Source organism: Trichomycterus rosablanca, chromosome 6, assembly GCF_030014385.1.
Source record: "Trichomycterus rosablanca isolate fTriRos1 chromosome 6, fTriRos1.hap1, whole genome shotgun sequence".
Lineage (NCBI taxonomy): Eukaryota > Metazoa > Chordata > Actinopteri > Siluriformes > Trichomycteridae > Trichomycterus > Trichomycterus rosablanca.
In genome coordinates, this window is record NC_085993.1 from 9,106,500 (window position 1) to 9,132,497 (window position 25,998).

Genomic DNA, 25,998 nt, shown 5'->3' on the forward strand with positions numbered 1-25,998 from the left:
TGTTTAAAAAAACTCCATCATTGCTGCGGTGTCTTATCCACTCACAACATACACTAACACACCACCAACATGTATGTGTCACTGCAGTGCTGAGAATGATCCACAACCCAAATAATACAGGTCCTTCTCAAAAAATTAGCATATTATGATAAAGTTCATTATTTTCCATAATGTAATGATAAAAATTAAACTTTCATATATTTTAGATTCATTGCACACCAACTGAAATATTTCAGGTCTTTTATTGTTTTAATACTGATGATTTTGGCATACAGCTCATGAAAACCCAAAATTCCTATCTCAAAAAATTAGCATATCATGAAAAGGTTCTCTAAACGAGCTATTAACCTAATCATCTGAATCAACGAATTAACTCTAAACACCTGCAAAAGATTCCTGAGGCTTTTAAAAACTCCCAGCCTGGTTCATTACTCAAAACTGCAATCATGGGTAAGACTGCCGACCTGACTGCTGTCCAGAAGGCCATCATTGACACCCTCAAGCAAGAGGGTAAGACACAGAAAGAAATTTCTGAACTAATAGGCTGTTCCCAGAGTGCTGTATCAAGGCACCTCAGTGGGAAGTCTGTGGGAAGGAAAAAGTGTGGCAGAAAACGCTGCACAACGAGAAGAGGTGACCGGACCCTGAGGAAGATTGTGGAGAAGGGCCGATTCCAGACCTTGGGGGACCTGCGGAAGCAGTGGACTGAGTCTGGAGTAGAAACATCCAGAGCCACCGTGCACAGGCGTGTGCAGGAAATGGGCTACAGGTGCCACATTCCCCAGGTCAAGCCACTTTTGAACCAGAAACAGCGGCAGAAGCGCCTGACCTGGGCTACAGAGAAGCAGCACTGGACTGTTGCTCAGTGGTCCAAAGTACTGTTTTCGGAAATCAAGGTGCCAGAGTCTGGAGGAAGACTGGGGAGAAGGAAATGCCAAAATGCCTGAAGTCCAGTGTCAAGTACCCACAGTCAGTGATGGTCTGGGGTGCCATGTCAGCTGCTGGTGTTGGTCCACTGTGTTTTATCAAGGGCAGGGTCAATGCAGCTAGCTATCAGGAGATTTTGGAGCACTTCATGCTTCCATCTGCTGAAAAGCTTTATGGAGATGAAGATTTCATTTTTCAGCACGACCTGGCACCTGCTCACAGTGCCAAAACCACTGGTGAATGGTTTACTGACCATGGTATTACTGTGCTCAATTGGCCTGCCAACTCTCCTGACCTGAACCCCATAGAGAATCTGTGGGATATTGTGAAGAGAAAGTTGAGAGACACAAGACCCAACACTCTGGATGAGCTTAAGGCCGCTATCGAAGCATCCTGGGCCTCCATAACACCTCAGCAGTGCCACAGGCTGATTGCCTCCATGCCACGCCGCATTGAAGCAGTCATTTCTGCAAAAGGATTCCCGACCAAGTATTGAGCGCATAACTGAACATAATTATTTGAAGGTTGACTTTTTTTGTATTAAAAACACTTTTCTTTTATTGGTCAGATGAAATATGCTAATTTTTTGAGATAGGAATTTTGGGTTTTCATGAGCTGTATGCCAAAATCATCAGTATTAAAACAATAAAAGACCTGAAATATTTCAGTTGGTGTGCAATGAATCTAAAATATATGAAAGTTTAATTTTTATCATTACATTATGGAAAATAATGAACTTTATCACAATATGCTAATTTTTTGAGAAGGACCTGTATATACTCTGTAGTGGTCCTGACCATTGAAGAACAGCATAAAAGGGGCCAACAAAGCATGCAGAGAAACAGGTGGACTACAGTCAGTAATTGTAGAACTACAAAGTGCAGCTAATAAAATGGACAGTGAGTGTAGAAACAAGGAGGTGGTTTTAAATGTGATGGCTGATCGGTGTATTATTAAATGTTATTTTTAATAACAGTGATTTATGTTACATAAGATTCGCATCTCCAGTTTTACCTTTTGTTAGGACGACTCGATGAGGCGTTACAGGATGCAAGTGCAGGTATTGCTTACCTACAGATCTGCAGAAGCAAAGATAAGGACATTCCAAGTCATGGTCAGCAGTCTGAAGCACAAATCGGTCGGTCGACAAAAAACGCAATGAAAACAAGGCGACTCGTGTGGTCGTAGAACTATAACTGTGGTTAAAATGGGATATTCAGAAGATCTAGTAAACCCACTTGATGGCTTTGTATACACACTCATCTCACACACACTTGTCTGCAAGCACAAAGGGGCTTAAATACATGAGAAACACGACAAGTGTAATGCAAGACAGGTGAACACAATCAAGGTGAGCGCTAGAACTGAAAACGGATGTGAAAACAACACTAAACAGCATAGACGGAATACGGGTGGGAAAACAATCGTCGCACACAAATACGAGCACAAAATTTTTAAGCAATTTGGTTTGTTTAATGGTCTAATCATCCAGTGTGACTTTTGTTTACAAGTGTACAAGTGTATATTATAAAATAAAAAACGGCATGAAGTAACCTGTTCTGTAATAAAAGTGGAAGACTTTATGTTTCACATCAAACACACACAAAACTCTTACGTAGAAATATGTATGCAACAAACATGATTATAAAATGTGTGTACTAAGAAGGTACAAGCATTTTTATATAACTAAGCATGAATATTTTTTTATATTTTGGATTTACTAGTTGGCTAGCAAAAGGGCACAAAGCTTTCTTTTACAAATGCACCATTATTTTTTTACAGTCAGCAAAAGAAATAAAGCTAATGCTAAATCCAGAGCTGTAGATTAGCACCTTTTGTTATATGATAAAACAGTCACATTTTATGAGGTTACTGCAGTCTTCAAAACCTTATTATAGGCTGTGTAATATAGGCTGTGTCCAATAAACACAAAGATTTTACAGCCATGTTACAGTATATCTTGTTTTTACATTTCTATTTACCACATGTATACACTTTATGGACATGTGACACCCCTCCTAAATACTGAGTTCAGATATTTCACACTCATTCCTTTTAAATTTGTAAAATCAATTATGTTTAATAAGTTTTAGGCCTCCAAATATGTAGCAACTTCATATTTCATACTATTTGGGAGTTTTTTTCCCCCACCAGAACCATTACCACACTATAAAGTATAAACACCTGATCACCTCTATGTGATATTTTCAGCTATAACAACACTGAGAAGGCATTTCACAAGACTTTAAAGTATGTTTATGGGAAATTTGCCCATTCAGTCAAAAAAGCATTTGCATGTGTAGCATTTGCATTCAGCATTTGCCGGTCACTGATGTTGGTCAACAAAGCCTCAACTGATGTTCTGGTTTATTCCAAAGCTGTTCAGTGGGGTTGAGGTCAGGGCTCTAAGCAAGGTTTTCTTTATGTCTTAAAAGACTTCTGTGGCAGGAGCAAAGCCATGCTGAAATAGGAAAGGGGCTTCCCTAAATTGTTGCTGTAATGTTGGAAGCATATAATTTTCTTTATATAATTTACATTTACATTTTTAGCATTTAGCAGACGCTTTTATCAAAAGCAACTTACACAATGAGCAATTGAGGGTTAAGGGCCTTGCTCAGGGACCCAACAGTGGCAACTTGGTGGTGGCAGGGCTTGAACCGGCAACCTTCTGTTTACTAGTCCAGCACCTTAACCACTGAGCTATCACTGCCCTCCTAATTAATTTATTATACTTTTAGCAATTATTGTGGCTGAAACACAATCAAAAATGAGGAGGTGTCCCCAAATATTGTCCATATAGCGTATATTTATTCTGCATTAAAATGTTTGCTAGCCAGTGTTTAAATGCATAGCTGTATAGTTCCTAAAATATACCTTAATGGATACTCAAAATATACATAGATCTATTCCTAATACACTCACCAAACACTTTATTAGGGACACTTACCATACAGATTAACTTTGTAGCGACATAGATACTGACTGTAGTACATCAGCCACTTCACCCTCCTGTACCCTATTTATGAATCAAAATGGACCACAGGACCCCCACACGCTACGATGACACTAACATGAAAATGGTATGGCTGTGTGTGTTGTTCTGATAGGTTTAGGAGTGTTGTGTAGCTCATATCTAGAATGTGATTTGTCTACAGATAAAGAGCTGATATGGTCCCATTTTTCATCACTCGTTGAGTAGATGAAAGGAAGAAAGAGTCTGATTTGGGGTAGTGAAACAGACAGAAAGAAAATAGGAAGATCTATTGACAGTAGAAGGAAGTAGTGAAAGGTCATCCTAGCTATGCAGAATGTACAAAAACATTACAAATGCATGACAAAGAAATGACAAATTTGTCTTTCGACATCCTTGTGAAACAATGCACAATGTTTTCATCTTTATGTGTAAGTACAAACCATTTTCTTTATCAAAGCTTGAATAGTATTATTTGCATTTGCATATTATTGGCCATTATTTGCCAATTATTACATTTCTGAATCCCTTAACTGTTCCAAGTTTGTCGCTGTTGAAATCCACCAGCAGTTTGCGCATACCATAATGGTTGGGAGTGAAGTAGATTTTGACCTTAGCTTCCTGTCCGGGTGCAATACAGGTCGACAGCCTGAAAAAAATCCAAACATTTATGTAAATTAATCTTTCACTTAACAACAACTGCTCCAGAACACATGACTGTAATAAGTGCACATGGAGTTCAGGGTAAAAAAACTGTTTAATATTATCAATGAATAACTGTTTAACTGAAAATAAATTCTAGAAACACCATGTTTGTTAGAATCCTTTTTTACCAGGACATCAGCATGTAGCCTGTATGTCTAAGACTAGGCAAATTTTCAATAGCTGTGCAGCAATGTACAGGGCGGTCATATAAATGTAAGTCTTCTTTCGCACTTTGCTAGATTTCTCCAAGTTTAAAGCAATTAAAGCAAATTAAGCCCTCTGTGACATTTTCATGCAACATTTCGAGAAATTGGCTCTCAGCATTACTGACTAAAGACCAGAGGATGCTAATTTCACAAGAAAAATACATTTTCTATGTTACTGTGTTTTTCACAGCTCCAGGGCTATATAATGGAGCTCGAAGCTGACTCCGATCGGTGCTGAGTCATTGTTTTCACAAGACAGTAAGTCGGTAAGTTTATGGCCAGTGTTGCATATTCTTTAAATATCAAGAGCGTATTATTCTGAACAAAAAAAAACCTTTTCATCCAAGCATCACTCTAATTTCTCATTCTTGTTTAGTAATACAGTGTATATACACCATTCCGTTTTTGTTCTCTGCTGATGTCATATTCGTACTGTATCTGAGATCCAGATGTATAAAAACCACATGGTTAACACAGCGTTGTGGCTAATTGTTTTTGTCTGAAATCTTGCAGTATTTAAAGTGCTCTGTGGACATGAAACATGTACATGCCATGTTAATTAAGAGCTATAAAAGCTTTTATTTTCAGTCCAGGGGGTCGTTGGTTAATGTATTTATGTGCCTGCTGTGGTGATTGCGGATCCTGTGAAACACAACCTATACAAATACACAAAGTCATTATTGTAAACACTGTCTCTCATATGTACAGTGTATCACAAAAGTGAGTACACCCCTCACATTTCTGCAGATATTTAAGTATATCTTTTCATGGGACAACACTGACAAAATGACACTTTGACACAATGAAAAGTAGTCTGTGTGCAGCTTATATAACAGTGTAAATTTATTCTTCCCTCAAAAAAACTCAATATACAGCCATTAATGTCTAAACCACCGGCAACAAAAGTGAGTACACCCCTAAGAGACTACACCCCTAAATGTCCAAATTGAGCACTGCTTGTCATTTTCCCTCCAAAATGTCATGTGATTTGTTAGTGTTACTAGGTCTCAGGTGTGCATAGGGAGCAGGTGTGTTCAATTTAGTAGTACAGCTCTCACACTCTCTCATACTGGTCACTGAAAGTTCCAACATGGCACCTCATGGCAAAGAACTCTCTGAGGATCTTAAAAGACGAATTGTTGCGCTACATGAAGATGGCCAAGGCTACAAGAAGATTGCCAACACCCTGAAACTGAGCTGCAGCACAGTGGCCAAGATCATCCAGCGTTTTAAAAGAGCAGGGTCCACTCAGAAAAGACCTCACGTTGGTCGTCCAAAGAAGCTGAGTGCACGTGCTCAGCGTCACATCCAACTGCTGTCTTTGAAAGATAGGCGCAGGAGTGCTGTCAGCATTGGTGCAGAGATTGAAAAGGTGGGGGGTCAGCCTGTCAGTGCTCAGACCATACGCCGCACACTACATCAAATTGGTCTGCATGGCTGTCACCCCAGAAGGAAGCCTCTTCTGAAGTCTCTACACAAGAAAGCCCGCAAACAGTTTGCTGAAGACATGTCAACAAAGGACATGGATTACTGGAACCATGTCCTATGGTCTGATGAGACCAAGATTAATTTGTTTGGTTCAGATGGTCTCAAGCATGTGTGGCGGCAATCAGGTGAGGAGTACAAAGATAAGTGTGTCATGCCTACAGTCAAGCATGGTGGTGGGAATGCCATGGTCTGGGGCTGCATGAGTGCAGCAGGTGTTGGGGAGTTACATTTCATTGAGGGACACATGAACTCCAATATGTACTGTGAAATACTGAAGCAGAGCATGATCCCCTCCCTCCGGAAACTGGGTCGCAGGGCAGTGTTCCAGCATGATAATGACCCCAAACACACCTGTAAGACGACCACTGCTTTATTGAAGAGGCTGAGGGTAAAGGTGATGGACTGGCCAAGCATGTCTCCAGACCTAAACCCAATAGAACATCTTTGGGGCATCCTCAAGCGGAAGGTGGAGGAGCGCAAAGTCTCGAATATCCGCCAGCTCCGTGATGTCGTCATGGAGGAGTGGAAAAGCATTCCAGTGGCAACCTGTGAAGCTCTGGTAAACTCCATGCCCAGGAGAGTTAAGGCAGTTCTGGGAAATAATGGTGGCCACACAAAATATTGACACTTCAGGAACTTTCACTAAGGGGTGTACTCACTTTTGTTGCCGGTGGTTTAGACATTAATGGCTGTATATTGAGTTATTTTGAGGGAAGAATAAATTTACACTGTTATATAAGCTGCACACAGACTACTTTTCATTGTGTCAAAGTGTCATTTTGTCAGTGTTGTCCCATGAAAAGATATACTTAAATATCTGCAGAAATGTGAGGGGTGTACTCACTTTTGTGATACACTGTAAACACACCTCTCAGAGATGGTCTTGTTGCCAGTGAGGTTGGCTCCCTCAATGCTAAAGCAGCATGAATCTAATGGTTCCGGCAAGGTGTTCTGCACCGTCAGTTCTGCTGCCAGCTTACGGTTGACTTTAGGTTCTCCCAGGATCTAAGGAACATACATGTGTTAAAGATGTAATTAGTGTTCAGACACTCATGATATATTAAATGTTGTGTTGTTCTTGAACAGATGTTTTGTTTGTGTTTTTGGTGATCATGTGAACTTTTTGATCGATGAGTATCAATAACTGTCATTTATTACACACCATCACACTTTAGTTCTGGTACTACTATTTTTAAAATGCAGTTTTATCCCTTTTTCATTGTTGTATCTCTCTCTTACTCACAGTCTCTTTCTTTTTCATATTAAGACATGCAAAAAAATGCTATACTCAAGTCCCATCAGTACAAGAACAATGGACAGAATATTGATAAGATTGGTCTGTTTAAATCAGAATCATTACAGAACATTCTTACTCTCTAGCATTTATACTTTATACTTATTATATAGTTTATACTTTAAAAATAGACTTAAATAAAGGGTATTTTTCAAATATATTTGCTTGTTTTATAAATTATACCCATCTGACATCAAATTGTGTTGGTTTTAGAAGCCTGTTGATGTAGTTGCTTATAGCCAAGGTCGCTAATTCAAGCTCCACCTCTGCCAGGCTGCTGCTGTTGGGCCCTTAAACAAGGCCCTTAACCCTCAATTGCTTAGACTGTGTACTGTCACAGTACTGTAAGTCGCTTTGGATATGTAGTTTTTGATTTTGGTATTGTCAAGCTAGAGTAAAGCTGTACTGGCAGTGTGTCTGTACCCTTATCTTTATCTCTGGGTTATCAAGGACGATGGTGCGTATGGCCAGGGTGGCCTCTCTGGTGCTGTAGTCGATCAGCAGAGCACCCAGACGAATCAGGTTATCCTGGGTTATCCGGTCACAATATTTACTGTAGTTTAGTCTCAGTGGGACCTTCCGCTCTATAACAAACACATACAAGCAAAATTCATTGGTAAAGCGTCTGATGTACATTCATCACATCAGTTTCACATACAGATGCAGTGTACCCCTCGAACCCAACACACCTCCACCAGGCGGCAGCTGCACATTGAGCAGGTCTTTAAAACCACATTCTTCTCCAATAGCTCCGTCATAGGACACGGCACGAGAGGCAAACACCAGACGACAAGTCTTTTCCGCAGACGTGTTGTTGCTAACCACGGCAAAAACATCGAAGTCACAGCCCTTTCTCATCTCCAAGGAGACCTTAATGCAAACATGGAGGCCTGTGTTGTCCTTCTCCTTGACCAGTTTGTTTTGATGGTTGGCTTTTTCAAAAACCTTCCGCTCCTCTGCAGAACCTGGGGTGAACAATTAAATAACAGCTTCATTATTTATTGTTTATTTATTATGCAGTCACTGTTCAGTTCAACCCTCTTAAGCTCTGGGTTAGGATAACAGAATAAAACATATGAATTGTTGTTAATGAAAACCCACATATCAAATATTTAGAGTGATAAGCATTTGAGGTAACAGTGGAGAATCAGATCTACTTTGCAAAGGCTATGTTGATGCAGATTCCAAGTAAAGCAGTGGAATTGCATGTCTTTCACAATTCACATTTTACTAGTTTACATGGGACTCCTCATTAAAAAAAAAAACTTGTCACTGTTTGCATGAGCAAAACCAATAACGAATATAGATAATGGCATCTCAATTACTATTGTTCAAATGCTTTTAGTTATTCAAAACTACTAAAAGGCTTTTCTAAAAAAATTCTCCGCCTTCTTTTCTTTATTAGAATATCTTATTAAACCATGATGGTTCCCCCGACTTATATTGCATCTCTCCATTTACATTCATTCATTCATTGTCTGTTTTACCACCGCTTTATTTTTTTCAGGGTCACGGTGGGTCTGATTTACTGGGCAAAAGGCAGGAAACACCCCGAACAGGTCGCCAGTGCATCACAGGGCAAATACACACACACACTTATAGTCAGCACGTTTTTGCTGTGAGCCAAAGGTGCTACCCACCAAATGACCATGCTGCCGCTTCCATTTACAGATTAAATTAGATGGATGGATGGATGGATGGATAGATGGATGGATAGATAGAAGTAAGTAAGGCTCAAAGTACATAAGAAATATTGAGTAAGTATTACAGTACAATGCTGGTAGGTAATACATATATATGCAATTTGTGATATAATAGACAAATTATAAAACTGTCCTGTGCATTAAATATCCATATATTTGACAGATCATGCTTCGTGAGTCTGTCCTGGTATTGACTCAGTGAGCAATGATGTTCTGGCACAATGGAGATGAGTTATACAGTGAGATCGCTGTTGGTACAAACGATTTCCTGTATCGTTCCTTCTTACAGCTAAATGAGTCTGTTATTGAAGGTGCTCCGCTGTCTGACTAGGAAGTCATGGAGGGGGTGTGATAAATTGTCCAGTATAGAAATGAGTTTGTTTAAGGACCTCCTTTCGAGCACCAACTCGAAACCTTCCCGTGAGCAGCCCAAGACTGAGCCAGCCAAATTAAAGGGTTAATTTGTTATTATTTTTTTAATAATTCTTTGTGCTTGGCCAACAGATGTTACAGTTTGTGGTTGAAACATAAGTGGTGAACAGTGGTTTGTGAGGTGGGTAAACATTACCTTCTGGGTATTTGTAAAGGTGTGTAATGTCCTCTCGCTTGTCATTTCCAACACTCTTAGTGCTGATTTTCTGACCAACCTCAGAAGTTCCGAGAATCTTCCTTGTGTTGCCGTCTTTAAACTGTAGAAATGTCTGCACATCTGCATTTACCTCCGAAAACACAAATGGAGTGTCATACTTAAACATGAGCTCTCCCTCCTTTATTGCTTTCAGTGGGACTGGCCCACAGCAGAACACTCCTGAATAAGAAGTAAAGAAAAAAAATTAAGTATTTCATTTCATTTACAACCTCAGTTTCATTTATACCATCGGTAAGGATTTATTTAATAACTGGAAGAATACAGGAATGTGTATACCCTCGCTCTTCTCCTGGGGTGTGGGGTCACTGGCCTGCCAGCCATCAAAACCTTCTTTTAAATCAGGACGGGCCATCCAGCTCTCCACCCAGCAATGGTAGTTCCTACAGCAACAAAGAACCTCTACTCATCCAGTTCACATCCACTTATTCGCTGCTATTATGGGGCAGTGGTGGCTCTCCAGTAAAGATTGGACTAGTAACTTGATGGTCAATGGATCAAGCCCCACCACTGGATCTTTAACCCTCAACTGCTTGAACTGTATACGGTTACAATAGTGAATTGAATTTGATACAAGCATCTTTTAAATGCCACGTAATCCTAGATTATTGTTTCAGCTCAAACATTTTACAAACTGAAGTAATCTGTCAGCAAATCATAAGAAAACAAACAGGACATCATTTCTATGACTGTAACAATTTTGATTTTACCAAATCATGTCTCTGCTGGTGTTCAGCAGCGCTCCTGTTTCGTCCACATATCGTTCGATCACTAGGTTCCTGTTGGTGTCGTGGGCTGAGAGATAGTTAGTCACCACTCTGCAGGGGATTCCCAAAGCTCGAGACACTACAATCAAATGATAAAAAGAATAAAATTATATGTTCATTGTGTACTATGTACTATTAAATTTAATGAAAATGCATTGAATGTCAGAATGTATAACTGCATTCATATTACATGGCCAAAAGTATGTAGACCTAAAAGTATGTTAGTAAGTACACCTGTACTTATTAATATGTTTGGTTATTTCAGAGTATAACAAGTCTAGTGGAGTGAAATAACACTACTGTTGGTCTCTGGAGCAGCAGAAATACATTCTCTAAAGCAGCAGTCCCCAACCTTTTTTGCACCACAGACCCGTTTTATATAAGACATAATTTCACGGACCAGCGGGTGCGGGGGGATTTAAAATAGAATAACTATACTGTAGAATGAAAAATCAGTGTGAATCCTGAGCTTTTTCGCCGCAACAAGATGCTGCTCCCACCTAGTGGTGATTGGGGACAATAACACGCGAAGAGTATTGGAAATTTAATTACTCTTGTAGCGATCTCTAATTATTTATTCTTTCTGTGCGACCAGGTAATAAATGACCCAGGAACGGCCTGATGGTTGGGGACCACTGCTCTAAAGTTAAGGCATTCTGACACGCAAATCTGGGTTTGGTGGATGCCAGATGACCACTACACCAAGTGTGGTGGAGCAAGAATACTGGTCTATGGCAGTTTGTTCATAATTTTGGACTGGGCAGCTTCCAGTGCTGTCAGATCTGAAGTCTAGATCACACAATAAAAGCACACATTTTAGAGAATTGTGTGCCTCAAACTATAAAACAGAGTGGGCTCTGCCCTTTCCTGTTTTAACAAGACAATGACCCTATGCACAAAGCAACGTCAGTAAAGAAATGGCTTGTCCACAGTTTAACAGGCCTGCAAAAAGCCCCTATACAACATATTTGGGATGTCTGGGAATTTTAAGTAATTTCCTGCCGTCCTGTTCGGATATCTAGTAAAACTCCCGTCTGTAAGAGTGGATCTGTTAAAGGACCAAGAGAAACAACATTGCAAGCACATTTGGTTGTAATGTTTAATAATTTATGTTAATAATAAACAAGTTTCTTACCAGTGCAGGCAACAGCAGCAAAGACCCAACACTGGCCATAACGCACAGGCAAACAGGAAGTGGAGTTCCAGGTCCTGAGAATTTCCACACTTCCTCTCCATGACATGGGACTTATTCCACCATCAAATGTTTTCTGCCAGCAGCCTTCAAGTACCCCATTATCTCTGTCATTACTGTTTACCTGCAAGTGTGTGTGGTAAAATATTACAATTTTATTACACTGTAAGCGTGTTAAAAAAGTATTCAGCCCCCAAGCTGCACTATGTGTACAAACTGTTGGGGCATCCTGTCTAATTTTAGAATTAGAGGTAAAATAAATCAATTTTATGATCAAATTCAGTACAAAGACCAGACAAACCTGATTTCCTTTGCCAAAGCTTAAATAAGAAGGACATCCATTCATTCATTAATTGTCTGTTTTACCAATACAGAATATCTTTATTCTGGTCAGGGTCACAGTGGGTCTGATATGGGACAAAAACACCCCAGACAGGTCACCAATCCATCACAGGGCAGGCACACACATTAACACAGACACACTTATGGCAATTATTAGTACCTCCAATTGGCCTCGCTGCCAGTCTTTGGACTGTGGGCAGAAACCGGAGCTCCTGGAGGAAACCCATACTTAAACAAGGAGAACATGCAAGCTCCAAACAGAAAGGATCATGGCCCTTTTTGCTGTGAGGCAACCACACTTCCACACTGAACCACTGTGCAGCCCAGAAGGATGTTTGTCTTTTTGCAAAACAATGGCCCAAAGCACAGTGCCAAAACAACACTCAAGTGGTTTAAAATGAAAATCAATGAGTGAATAGCTCAACACCATTCAGCATCTGTGGCAAAACTGCTCCCCAGCCAACCAGGCAGAACTTGAAGGCTTTTGTGAAGAGAATTAATATACTTCCTGTATTCATTCTAATACAGAATACAAAAAAGTATAAATACTTAAGAACTGTACACATTTGTTGTTAAGAATTGGTCAAATTGATGCAGCTCCCAGTCAAAATCATGTACTGTTTGTAGGAATGATGGGCATGACTACTTTTTCAGGACTGAAGTCCAAATTATTTGAGTAGCCGCTCAGGTGGTGCAGCGGTAAAATAAGCTAGCACACCAGAGCTGGGATTTCGAATACGTCGTATCAAATCTCAACTCTGCCATCCGGCTGGGCGGCATTATGAACAACGTTTGGCTGCAATTACGACCTCTGCTGGCTGATTGATGGCGTCTGCACAGAGTAGAGGAGTAATGTTGATCAGGGTGTGGCTCTCTGTGCACAAGGCTAATCGAATATGAACTCGCGTCATGCAGGTGAAAAGATGCGGTGGCAGAGGGGGCATGTGTCGGTTCGCTCTCTTCAATCTGAGCAGTGGTCAGCACCAGTAGAGAGGAAGCATAATGCAGTTGGGTAAATTGGACATGCTAAAAACGAGAGGAAAAGGGAGAAAATGCATTATAAAAATAAAAAATGATTTGAGTAGACCCATTTCTCACCATGGCACTAAGAACCCGGGTGACATATATAGGGTTTCGGCGGCCAGAGCAGTCTTTCCCAGGATTCCTCTGGCATTTAGGGTTCACATCCAGGATTCTCAGGCACACATCCAGGATGCCTTCTTCAAACTAAGAGTTACAGCAAAACACACTGGGTTAGAAAGTTGTAATACAGGGTTAGTAATGATACTATCAAGCCAACATTTTTCATCCAGTTTGTTTCGTCTGGTCATTTCTGAAAATCCCTCGAGGTTTTAAACATGCAAACAAATCTGCTGCACTTCTCACAGACCTGAACCTTGTGTTCCATGCTGTGTTCTTTAAATAAACACTGTGTTTCTTTTATTATTTATTGTTTCTTATTTATTAGTCTTGGCTCTTCTAACACTCTTTTGTACCACCCTGCTGTTTCTCTGCTTTTTCCATATCTTCATCTTAGTCCTCCTTTAAAATTAATAACCTTTATCATTTTATTAATTAGAGGGCGGTAACAAGAGTGTTTCTTTTGGCATGCGCCAACTTTAGGGGGGCATGTTGATTTGGTTGATTGAAAATGAGAAGAAATTTATTTATTTATTTATTTGGGGGAGGGGTCGTATGCATGCCACATAAATATACACTATATGAACAAAAGTATCAGGACACCCCTAACTTTTGAATTCACATGTTTCTGTCAGAACTATCGCTAAGCCTTATAATAAATCATTTATATAAATGATATTATATGCTTCTAACTTTGCAGAAACAGTTTAAGGAAGGCTCTTTCCCATTCCAGCATGACTCTGCCCCTGTGCACAAAGCAAGAACTATAAAGACATGTAGAAAATCTTGATTTACATAGCCCTGACCTCAATCTTTCTGAACAGCTTTGGAATGAACTGAACCATCAATTGAGACTTTCTTGACCAAACATCCGAGCCCAGCCATACAAATGATCTTTTGACTGAATAAGTACAAATTCCCACAGACACACTTCAAAGTCTTGTGAGAAGCATTCTCACAGTTGCTAGATCACATAGAGGTCACTCTATTTTAATACAGTTTGTATTTTAAAACAACAAGCTCATGGTCAAGTGTCCAAATACTTTTGACCATATGGTGTATCATGAATCCACTGTTTATTATTTTATCAACCGCTTTATTTTGGTCAGTGTTGCAGCAGGTACGATAACAGGGGAAACACTAAGCATAAGGTAGAGGTACTTAGGACAGGGAGGCAATCCATCACAGGGCTTCGGCCATCCCCAATCAGACACAGCCAATTATTCAGACATTCAAATCCATATCTTAGTGGTGGTGGGCTGGTGTAATAGATCACTGCACCACCCGAGCGACCAGAAAAGCCTACTTTAATTTTCCAGAGTGTTTGTACTTTCACGTGAGTAAGAAACATCTGGAATGTATATGAGAGACCAAATGTGTGTGTGTGATTCACCGCTCACCTGGCCAAAGTACCAAGCTGAAGGCACAGGATATTCAACACTGCCCCTATAGATGATTCCATCCTGAGAGAGCACATATTCCTCCAGCTTCTCCTCACTGACCATGTACACCACATCCCCTGTCCAGCAAAAAAAAAACAACAACACATCATCCTGCATGAGTCTGCTGGCTTTCATGACTTCATGTGTGAGTGCTCTGCGTTCACTTACGAGGACACCAGGGGTTAAACAGCAGTATCAAGTCAAACTGAATCCTGTCGTCCAAAGACACGGTGTAGCGGCCAGCAGGAGCATCCGGGGCAGAGCTGATGGACAAGAAGAAGAGTTCTGCAGATGGTCTGGTTAGGGTAGCGCTCCAATGAGTGTCATCGATAGCATCACTCAGGCCAAAAACAGCCATCGTACCATACTGCTCGTCAGGCTGCGGCCCTAAAGAAATACAAGGAAAAGGACGTGTTAATGCACTTAAAAAAGAACAAAAATAAACTAGCAGTATTAGTGCTGCTGACTCGCCATGTGCTTTTGCATGTCAGTGAAATCTGTGCTTCATTGCATTTGCAGCATTTAGCAGACACTTCTATCCAAAGCGACTTACAGTTGTGAGTGACCGTATACAATCAAAGCAATTGAGGGTTACGGTCCTTGCTTAAGAGCCCAACAGTGGCAACCTGGCAAATGTGGGGCTTGAACATGCCACCTTGCAATCACAAGTCCAGTACCTTAACCATTGAGCTAAAACGAATCCCCCCCTCCCCCCTCACATGATCTTAATGGTTTCATGGAATATTTTACTTAATATAATAGTACTGGGGCGGCAAGGTGGCTAAGTAGGTAGCACTGTCGCCTCACAGCAAGAAGGTCCTGGGTTCGATCCCCAGGTGGGGCGGTCCAGGTCCTTTCTGTGTGGAGTTTGCATGTTCTTCCCGTGTCTGCATGGGTTTCTTCTTGGAGCTCCGGTTTCCTCCCACAGTCCAAAAACATGCAGTCAGGTTAATTAGAGACACTAAATTGCCCTATGAGTGTGTGTGTCTGCCCTGCGATGGACTGGCACCCCGTCCAGGGTGTTACTGTGTGCCTTGCGCCCTATGAAATGCTGGGATAAGCTCCAGCAACCCCCCCCCCCCCCCCCCCATGAGCCCTGAGTGGATAAGTGGTTAAGAAAGTGAGTGAGTGAGTGAGTGATAGTACTGATAAGATAAAACAATCCTACATTCCCTCATAATTTCCACAGAAAGACCACAACTTGCAGTGATGTGTGGTTTGTGAAAACAAATGCTACAATACATGCATAAAACAAAGCACTTTGAGTCTCTGGGAACTCAGGATGTGTCATCTGACCTTGGAAAAAGAACAGAAAACATGCTCTGAAATTCCTAACACTGGGAACTGTTCCAGGAAATCACTCCTTTTAATTCTTGGCTTGAGTGAAGGTCAATGACACATGTGTGATGTTTATCTTGGCGTTGCCATGCTACTGTTGTATCAGTGGTAGCTCAGTGGTGAAGATACTGGACTAGTGATCAAACCCCACCACCATCAAGTTGCAGCTGTTTAGTCCAGGCCCGTAACCCTCAAATGCTTGAACTGTATTCACTCACAACTTTGGTGACTTTGAATAAAAGCGTCCACTAAATGTCATAAACATACCATAATACAGTCAGGATTTTAATAGTTATATATACATTAAGCTCTCTTTAAACTTGTGACTATAGTGTTACAATTGGTTTGGGGGTCAGAGAGAGGGTCATCGTCTTTTAGCACTCTTCAAAACACTCAAGAACTCCAGGTCTTAAAATAATAAGCATGACCATGATAGCTCCTAGATTCAAGCATAACAAGCAATTCCATCACATGGTGGTTGAAAAAAAGTGGACATGCTGTACTGAAGAAAAGCCAAACACATTTTTATAACTATCCATACGTTATGATGATTAAAAAACAGTTTAACAGTTAACAATTAACAGTAGCTGCTGAATAAGTTCAGATGTTAGCCACATTAAGAGCCCTTCTACATAGCCAGCTGGCTGGCAAAGGGGGCATAGAGGCACAGATATTTGATGAGTCAGTTTCTCTTGATTGAGGATCACCTGCACCTTGTTAGTGTTAATTCGCTCCAGGTGGAAGTTTTTTCTATATATCATGGTTTCTCTGTCTCACACTTGCCAGCTCCTTTGTTGGCAAACCTGCTTTTCACTGAAACCATGATTGGCTTGCTCTGGTCTTGTTTTCTGCTGGTGTGCAATGCCATTGTGTTGTATCTTTCCATAAACTCACTTGGTGTTGTGGTATTTTGGGCCTCACAATGAAACCCCCCTTGGGGAGTGGATTGCCTCAGAGGTGACGTCCCATCATGCAACTTTTTGAACTGGTGCAAATGAACATCCCATTCTGAGCATAGTATACCACAAAAATTCTGACCAGGGTTGCGGTGGGTGTGGTTCATTGTGAGAAATGAAACACGCTGGACATTTTGCTAGTCCATCACAGAACAGACACCCACACTTAGGGCAACTTTGAGTAGCTTGAGTTGGCCTGACTGCATGACAGAGAAAACCCACACAGAAAATCCATGCAAACTCCACACAGAAAGGTCAGGGAATCAAACCCAGGGCCTTCTTGCTGTGACCTACTCACTATGCCATCAAGTCGCCTACTTAGTAACAAACAGTTTATATAATGATTGTGACAATATACAAGTTTTAACTACTTCGTCACTTCATCGTTGACAGTTTGGTTATCTCGGACTAACCAGACGCTTTCCTGCCAAATGCCACGATTTCCTGTGTTGCAGTTGTTTAGAAACATTTTTGCTTTATTTATACCCAAATGCTCTTTTATCTGTGAGATAAATTTTTAATTGTCACATTGGTTTGACATTTTGTTCACTAGGAAATAAGATCTGCCGAGCTTCTAGTCGTAGTAAAAATTTAAAATAGGCAAACTCGGGTTGATTCTTGAGTTCTGTGATATAATATTCCAAAATTCTAAAAAATTCTTTAGCTGACCGATACAAACATCCTCCTTCTGAGTGTCTAACAGCAGAGCCAATCTCTAGTCCACATTTAATGGGGAATAAAACATATTATGTTTCATCATTTTAATGAAAAACTTTTATGCTGGTTAAATTAAGACACTTTTTATTTCATTTACGATCTACATGAAGCCTTATTTTTTATAGAAAAAACAGAATTTTAGTTTAAACTGTAAATATACACTGACTAGGCATAACGTTATGACCACTGACAGGTGAAGTGAATAACATTGATTATTTCTTCATCACGGCACCTGTTAGTGGGTGGGATATATTAGGCAGCAAGTGAACGTTTTATCCTCAAAGTTGATGTTAGAAGCAGGAAAAATGGGTGAGCGTAAGGATTTGAGTGAGTTTGGCAAGGGCCAAATTGTGATGGCTAGACGACTGGGTCAGAGCATCTCCAAAACTGCAGCTGTTGTGGGGTGTTCCCGGTCTGCAGTGGTCAGTATCTATTAAAAGTGGTCCAAGGAAGCAACAGTGGTAAACCGGCAACAGGGTCATGGGCGGCCAAGGCTCATTGATGCACGTGGGATACAAAGGCTGGCACGCTCGTCCAACAGACGAGCTACTGTAGCTCAAATTGCTGAAGAAGCTAATGCTGGTTCTGATAGAAAGGTGTCAGAATACACAGTGCATCACAGTTTGTTACATTTGGGGCTGCAAAAGGGGGACCAACACAATATTAGGAAGATGGTCATAATGTTATGCCTAATCAGTGTAAGCCAGTTCATTCCAAAGCTGTTCAGTGGGACTGAGGTCAGGGCTCTGTGCAGGACACTGGACTTTCTTTAAACCAAACTTTTCTTCATTATAGAGCTTGCTTTTTACAAGAGGGTAAAGTGAATTCAAAAATGACCAGGAGTGTCCTAATAATTTTGTTTATATGGTTTATGGAACATTACTGCTGTAGTTACTTATTATTCCCTTATTTTTCTCTTTGTAGCTTTTTGCCCTAATTTTACCAGACTGTGTGTATTTTTACACAAGTAAGAAACATCTGGAATGTATATGGAGACCAAATACTGTATGTGTGTTCACCACCCACCTGGCCAAAGTACCAGGCTGACAGCACAGGATATTGGACATCGCCCCTATAGATGATCCCATCCTGAGAGAGCACGTATTTTATTTCATTCTATTTCTTTATATTTCACTGTGTTTATCTCTGTCCTTCTCACAGACAACACTAATCATATAGAGCCGCAGCAGACTGATTTTGAGGACAGGGACAAAGGTAATGTTTGGACGTCTAGTTTATACACTGATATTATTTCATTTAATCAGACAGGACTGTCATTGCTTAAAGCAAACAGTACAAGTGTCCTGCTAGCCTAGCATACACAAATCACTCCCACTGCTCTACATAAAAGCAACATAATCTTGGCAGTGTTACCTGTCTGTGCTGTGATACGGAGCTGATCAACTCCAGGCTCGCTGGATCCAGAACAAAGTTTGAAATTGATGGTGAACTGCTGTCCTCTCCTCACGATCAGACGGTCGGTGCCGTTCAGGTCCGTATGGTGGGCTGTGTTGTTGAATGCACACGCCAGGTCCAAAGTGCCGACGTCGAAGGCTGAGAAGATGAAGAATGAACAATTGAGGATGAGTATAGAATATTGAATGCAATAAGGTAAAGTCAGCAGCCAAGTACACAGGTCAGCTGGCTAACAGCTAGATAACTACTTATTATTAGTATCCCAAATTTCCTTTATTATATTTAATAGCAACCGAATGTCAAAATACACCACAAACACCAACATTGTCCATATGTTTTGGCGCACATATCTAACAGGCTGGAAAAGGTGAATTAGCATTCTCTCATAATTCAACTGAAAATTAGATATCCACTTTTTAAACTTAAACTTTACTCTATTTAAAAAGTCACTTTTTTGCTTTTTGTCATGATGACTAGCTTAATTCAAAAGCAGTCTAAATGTTTAAAAAAGGAATAACCACATTGCGTTGGGTCTGATTTATTGGGCGAAAAGGCAGTAAACACCCCGGACAGGTCAACAGTCAATCACAGGACAGGCGCACACACACATACACACCCCTAGAGCAATTTTATTACCTTCAGTTAACCTGACTGCATGTTTGTGGGAGGAAACTGGAGTGCCCGGAAGAAACCCACATGAACACAGGGAGAACATGCAAACTCCACAAAGAAAGGACCCTGGCCAAGGCAATGGAACCCAGGACGATTTTTCTGTAATACGATAGCTACCCACTGCGTCAATGTGCTACACATTATTGAGTTCAGCTATTCTTAAAATAACAATCATGAGGCACCCAGGTGGCACAGCGGGATATCCACTATCGCACCAGCACAGAGATTCTGAACTCCTCGGTTCAGCGTTGCCACCGGTCGGCTGGGTGCCATCTAGTGGGCATAATTGGCAGTGCCTGCAGCAGACACATTTCTGCTAGGGCGGGATGACCGGACTATGTGGGTATGGTCTTCAAATGCTTTGTAAGAACCCTGATTAGCAGATAAAGAGGCGCCTGTGCAGAATGCATGGGTGAAAAAGGGTTCCGCTAAGGGCTGCATACTGGTCGGAGGAGGTGTGAGCAGCAATATATCCACCTCTACTGCAATCAGGGATCCCCCAGCAGCGGAAGACAAACTGACTACACTAAATTGGAAGAAAAACGCATAAATAAAATAGAAAAAAATAAATGAAATGTGATATTGTCTTATGAACTTTTTCAAAACATTTATATTTAATTCTCTTTTTTATATCATTAATTTCACATGTTTGCTGGGTTGAGTGAGGCAACTTGGTGGGATTTTGTGAGGCTGCTCTTCCAAATGGCACTTTGCTACTTTGCTGCACCACTAGACCAGCACAGTAATGTTTGTATTATCAAATGTGTTTTTACTTGAAGTCAGTTTAAAGTAAATAAAGAGAAGTGTCTTTGTCTGTTACATGGCAGTTGGCTGGAGAGGTGTAGGTTTTTGGCCAGACGGGCCTTGTTATGGATCATACTAATGGTGCTGCTGTTATAAACTAGACATTCTTTACGTGTAAACAGTAGACTATAAATGATGGGTCGGTTCCTTTTAGAAAGTGCTGTTTATTTTCCATAGTTGATTCTGTAGTTATCTTATCTCTCATGCATTAATGGCATTTGGAATAAGAAGAACACCTCAGTGGTCTGTAAAGGAGTATTTAATTTTCAAATTATAAAGAAGTAGAAGGGACATTAAGTCACGTGAGTATGTGCCTCTCCTGTTTCCTGTTGTCAGGGGTTTATTGTGATCAAGTTTTCTTTTTAATAGGTCAGGCAAGTCTGGAAAAGCTTGAAAAAGAAGAAACCGTCGCCATCTCACATGTGAAAACATTTACTCTGCTTAAAACAGCTTGAGCTAAGACATGCATCATCTTTGTAATCCCTTTAAACTGTTAGAAGTTACTGGCGGTCCTGTCTAGCAGCTGTTGCACTTGTATCTACAACCACAAATCAGAAAAAGTAGGGACAGTATGGAAAACGCAAATAAAATAAAAATGCAGAGTTCCCGACATTTACTTTGACTTTTATTTGATTGCAGTGAGAGTTTGAACCCAAAATTTTTCATGTTTTATCTTCTCAACTTCATTTCATTTATTAATATACCTCCATTCCTGCATTTCAGGCCTGCAACACATTCCAAAAAAAGTTTAGGGCTGGTAATGAGGTGAAAAAACTAAATAATGGTGTGATTCCAAACAAGTGATTGTAATCCTGGTTTGGTACAAAAGCAGCATCCAGGAAAGGCTGAGTCTTTGATGAGCAAAGATGATCAGAGGATCTCCAGTTTGTCAACCAATGCATGAGAAAATGATTGAAATGTTTAAAAACAATGAACTTTAAAGAAAGATTGGAAGGGATTTGCATATTTCTCCCACTACAGTGCATAAAATTATTAAACGATTTAAGGAATCAGGAGGAATGTCAGTGCGTAAAGGCCTAGGGCGCAAGCTTAAGCTGAACGTCCGTGATCTTCCATCCCTCAGACGGCACTGCATCAAGAACCGCCACTCAACAATAGCTGATATAACCACATGGGTGAGGGATTACTTTGGCAAACCTTTGTCAAGCACTACAATACAGAGTTACATGCACAAATGCCACTTAAAAATTTACTGTGCAAAAAAGAAGCCTTATGTTATTCCAGAGACGGCGTCAATTTCTCTGGGCTCAGAGGGATTTAGGATGGACAATAGAGACTGGACAGTGGTGATGTGGGAATGTTTTTTTCTGCTGCAGGAAAGGGCAGTATTGACCGTTTGACTGGCATCATGGATTCACAAAAAATACTGAGCCATTTTGAGATGTTTACCAAGACATCTTGTTATTTATTTTTATTTCATTCTATACACATCACTATAATACCTTCCATTTAGTTGAGAAGGGGTGAGGGGTTAATTATTTCTGGCCACAGTTGTGGCCTAGTGGTTAAGGCACTGGACTAGTAAGCCAAAGGTCACTGGTTCAAGCCTCACCACTGCCAGGCTGACACTGTTGGGCCCCTGAGCAAGGCCCGTAACCCTCAATTGCTTAGACAATACACTGTCACAGTACTGTAAGTCGCTTTGGATAAAAGCGTCTGCTAAATGTCGAAAATGTAAATGTAAATGTAAATTTCTGATTGCAAATTGATGGTTTGAGAGAAATAAGTATCTAAAATGCATGGAGCTTTTCTTTAAACAGTTTAGAGAAATGGCAAACACACACACACACACACACAGCATTCCATAATAATGAAGGCTGGTGTACAAACATAATCTTCCCCCTTTTGGTAATGAAGTAGTAAAAGCTCTATACAAGGATGAAAATCTGGATGTCTTTAAATAAATGAGTCCTTGATGATTTTGGCCAGTGGACACGTTATTTTCCTTGTTAATATTTGTGAAGCCTGTGGATGAATGCATGTATCTGAGTGTGTGTGTATTGCCTCTGGTTTACTTCATGTTTGTCTGTGTAAACTACAGTCAATGAGCTGGAAACAAAACACTCCACATACAGAAATGTGATTGAATGAATGAAAAAAGGTGGTAAAGGAAAGACGTGGTTATGGTGTAATTTAGTTAATTTTATTTTTAAGGGAAAAACAAAGTTAGCTTATAACATTCTGTTTCTCTACGTTTGGAAATGTTTATGGAAACAGCACTGCTGTATTTTTCCATCAAGGTGTGGGTGTGTTGGTGGTGTTGGGGCTTGAATTGGCTGATTACTGGTCCAGTACCTTAGCCACTATGCTACTACTGCCTGTTTGAAACCACCTATTTATAACATTAAAACTTAATTTAGCTTTTTTTTTTTTAACTACACACTGAGTCAGGATTAGACTACACTCTAACCAGCCCTTTGCTATGAGGTACAAAATTACCACAGCTAATATTATGAAGCTACACTATATGAACAAAATTAACCAAAGTGTAACAAACTTATGGTTATGTGACCATATACTTTTGGCCATATAGTGTAGCTCTGCTCCTCTTTGCATATTTTGGTCTAGTTTCTTAACAATGTGTTTGAGCACCCATTGTGTTACAATTATCAAAAATGATAAATAACAAAATCAGTGGTCCTTCATAAACCAAAAGCCAAAATAGATCACAGAGTAAAATAATAATAATTAAATCATCACATTTTAAACAGGCACAAACACGAAATAAACTTGTACACGAATGCCCCCTTGTGGGGGCTTTATGTTACATCTTGTACACCACAGTGGGACCAGACTGTCACCATTTTTATTAATTAGGTATAAAATAATGGACAAAATGTGGGTGGGCAGCATGGTGGCTTAGTGGGTAGCACTGTCACCTCACAGCAAGAAGGTCCTGGGTTCGATCCCTAGGTGGGGCGGTCCAGATCCTTTCTGTGTGAAGTTTGCATGTTCTCCCCATGTCTGCATGGGTGTCCTCCGGGCCAAAGACAAGCAGTCAGGTAAATTGGAGATACTAAATTCAGAATGTGTTTGACATTAAACTTGTGAACTGATGAACCTTGTGTAATGAGTAACTACCCTTCCTGTCATGAATGTAACCAAATAGTGTAAAACATGACGTTAAAATCCCAATAAACAAACAAAACAAACAAAATGTGGGTTCCTTGAAAAAAGTATGAAAAACCCTGTTATAGCCTCATGACAACAAAGCCATTTAAAAGAGCTTGGTGCTAATCAAAATTACGAATCCGTGTCTCATTTTTTAAGAAATACATTTTGAGATGTATTTAAAAAAGACCTTTAAAAGAGTTCTAAATATGGAGTTGGTAAAAACTTTAAAATTGTACATGAGCAGATGCAGGACACCATAATACAAATGTAGGCATATTTAGATGGTTCAAGGTTGGCATGTGACTTAGACTTAAATTAGGCTGTCTGACATTCAGGTCTGACATATCCAACATATCTGTAATGGACTGAAGCAAGTTCACAAGCATTATTTAGATTTGCCTATTAAAAGCAACACAATCTCAGGGGAGCTGGCGGCACCTCACTGCTCTGCAGCTGCTGAGACATTTTTTTTTAATGTTACTGTAGTAAAGCATGTAACAAGAAAGCTGAAACAAGCGCAGAAGCATTTATATACAAGTTTACTTTTTTGCTGTTTTATGTTCCTAGATAAGCTATTCGGATATGTGATGTAGCTAACGTGCTGAACTAATTTTAACATATTACTAGCTTATATGTTTGAAGAGAACTGGAAGGGCTCAGAGAGCATGGTAGACAGCTGACCCACCTGTGCCTCCAACCATCGCAAAGACATGACATTGTAGTGATGTGATTAGCCTATAACTTGTTTGTTGGTTTTATCAGGGTTCTAATATCAAGTTTTACACTTTGGTTACATTTATTACTGGAAACTGTAGTTACTCATTACACAAGATTCATCAGTTCACAAGGTTATGTCAAACACAGTCATGGACAATTTAGTGTCTCCAATTCACCTCACTTGCATGTTTTTGGACTGTGGGAGGAAACCAGAGCACCCGGAGTAAACCCAAGCAGACACGGGGAGAACATGCAAACTACACACAGAAAGGACCCGGAGCGCTCCACCTGGGGACTGAACCCAGGACCTTCTTGCTGTGAGGTGACGGTGCTACCCACTTGGCCACCGTGCCACCCTAGCCTATAAATAAACTACGTAAACTAATTTACTTAACTAATTTACTTTATCACTTAATGATAACTTGCTAAAACAGTTTTAAACCACTAGTTTCAACTAACTCAACCTAACAAAATCTTTTAAACAATCAACAATTAATAAAAAATCATTACAACCACCTAGCCTGCCGTATCAAAATGACCGTAAGAAATTACATTTGACTATGGTTAACTGACCACATGCATTAGACAGTCACAATCATTACAGTAGGAAAGTTTAGGAAGATCTGCACAGACCTCAGACTGTAATTTTTACAAGTCAGGACTGTTACTGTCATTTCTATGCAAATTCAGATGATCAGTACAACCAATAGTGTGCAGGTACAAAGTGCATGAAAGGGGACTTTTAAGGGGACAGTAATCCAGCAGTAATCCAGAATACAACATTTACTGGTGAACCTTCCACAGCCTAGCAAGCTTTACAGCACCAAGGGGTTAGAGGCTACTAAACATGAAAGGAGCCCCTGCTCCGAAATGAGCTTTTGGAGCTAACCTGCTGTTTTAATTTCAATTTACTTTCTACTACCAGCAAATCTGCCAAACTAGCTGCAGCTAACCTGCTAAACTAAATTCAAATCATTACTGTACTTGCAATTAAACTCTAATTTGTAGAACTTATTTTAAGCCACTTGTTGCAGCTGCTAGATTAATGCACATACTTGTAGCTAATTATTACACTCAGCAGATTATTGGACCTGTTGACCTGGCTGAAGTTTACATATCAGCAATTTAACCTTAGTATCTGCTAAGCTAGTACATTATTAACTGCCTGTAAAGAGAATCTGTTTTATTAAATATAAAAATTGAGAGCAGTTAACTTACCCATGATTGTGCAGTGAAGTGAAGTGCTGTTGGATAGTTGAACTGAGCTCTGTTGTGTTCAGCTGTGAACTCTTCATCCAGCAGAGCTGCACTTTATCTGTAGTGCCACCCCCCATACCCCCCAAGCTCCCCTCCCAAATTACTGCTAACTACATTGTGTGTGTGTGTGTGTGTGTGTGTGTGTATTAAGGGAGGGAATGAA

The 25,998-nt window shown here is 40.3% G+C and overlaps 1 protein-coding gene across 1 annotated transcript; it reads right to left on the reverse strand.

Annotated features, from left to right (window-relative positions):
- Nucleotides 1–3,840: 3,840 nt before the first annotated feature.
- Nucleotides 3,841–25,869, reverse strand: tgm2b (transglutaminase 2b). Its single transcript, XM_062997373.1, has 13 exons — nucleotides 25,797–25,869; nucleotides 19,209–19,388; nucleotides 14,992–15,210; nucleotides 14,782–14,900; nucleotides 13,340–13,468; nucleotides 11,843–12,023; nucleotides 10,651–10,786; nucleotides 10,220–10,323; nucleotides 9,863–10,102; nucleotides 8,281–8,556; nucleotides 8,015–8,175; nucleotides 7,166–7,302; nucleotides 3,841–4,547 (listed from the first exon to the last, which is right to left on the reverse strand). Exons 1-13 carry the CDS (start codon nucleotides 25,798–25,800, stop codon nucleotides 4,397–4,399), a joined length of 2,037 nt encoding a protein of 678 aa, XP_062853443.1. The 5' UTR covers nucleotides 25,801–25,869; the 3' UTR covers nucleotides 3,841–4,396.
- Nucleotides 25,870–25,998: the final 129 nt, after the last annotated feature.

Excerpts from the sequence above, each read along its gene's own strand:
- tgm2b (XM_062997373.1), bottom strand. Across the intron at positions 14,901-14,991 it reads GTTTAACCCCTGGTGTCCTC|GGGATGTGGTGTACATGGTC; the intron begins GTAAGTGAACGC and ends TTTGCTGGACAG. Across the intron at positions 13,469-14,781 it reads CAGCTTGGTACTTTGGCCAG|TTTGAAGAAGGCATCCTGGA; the intron begins GTGAGCGGTGAA and ends TGTAACTCTTAG.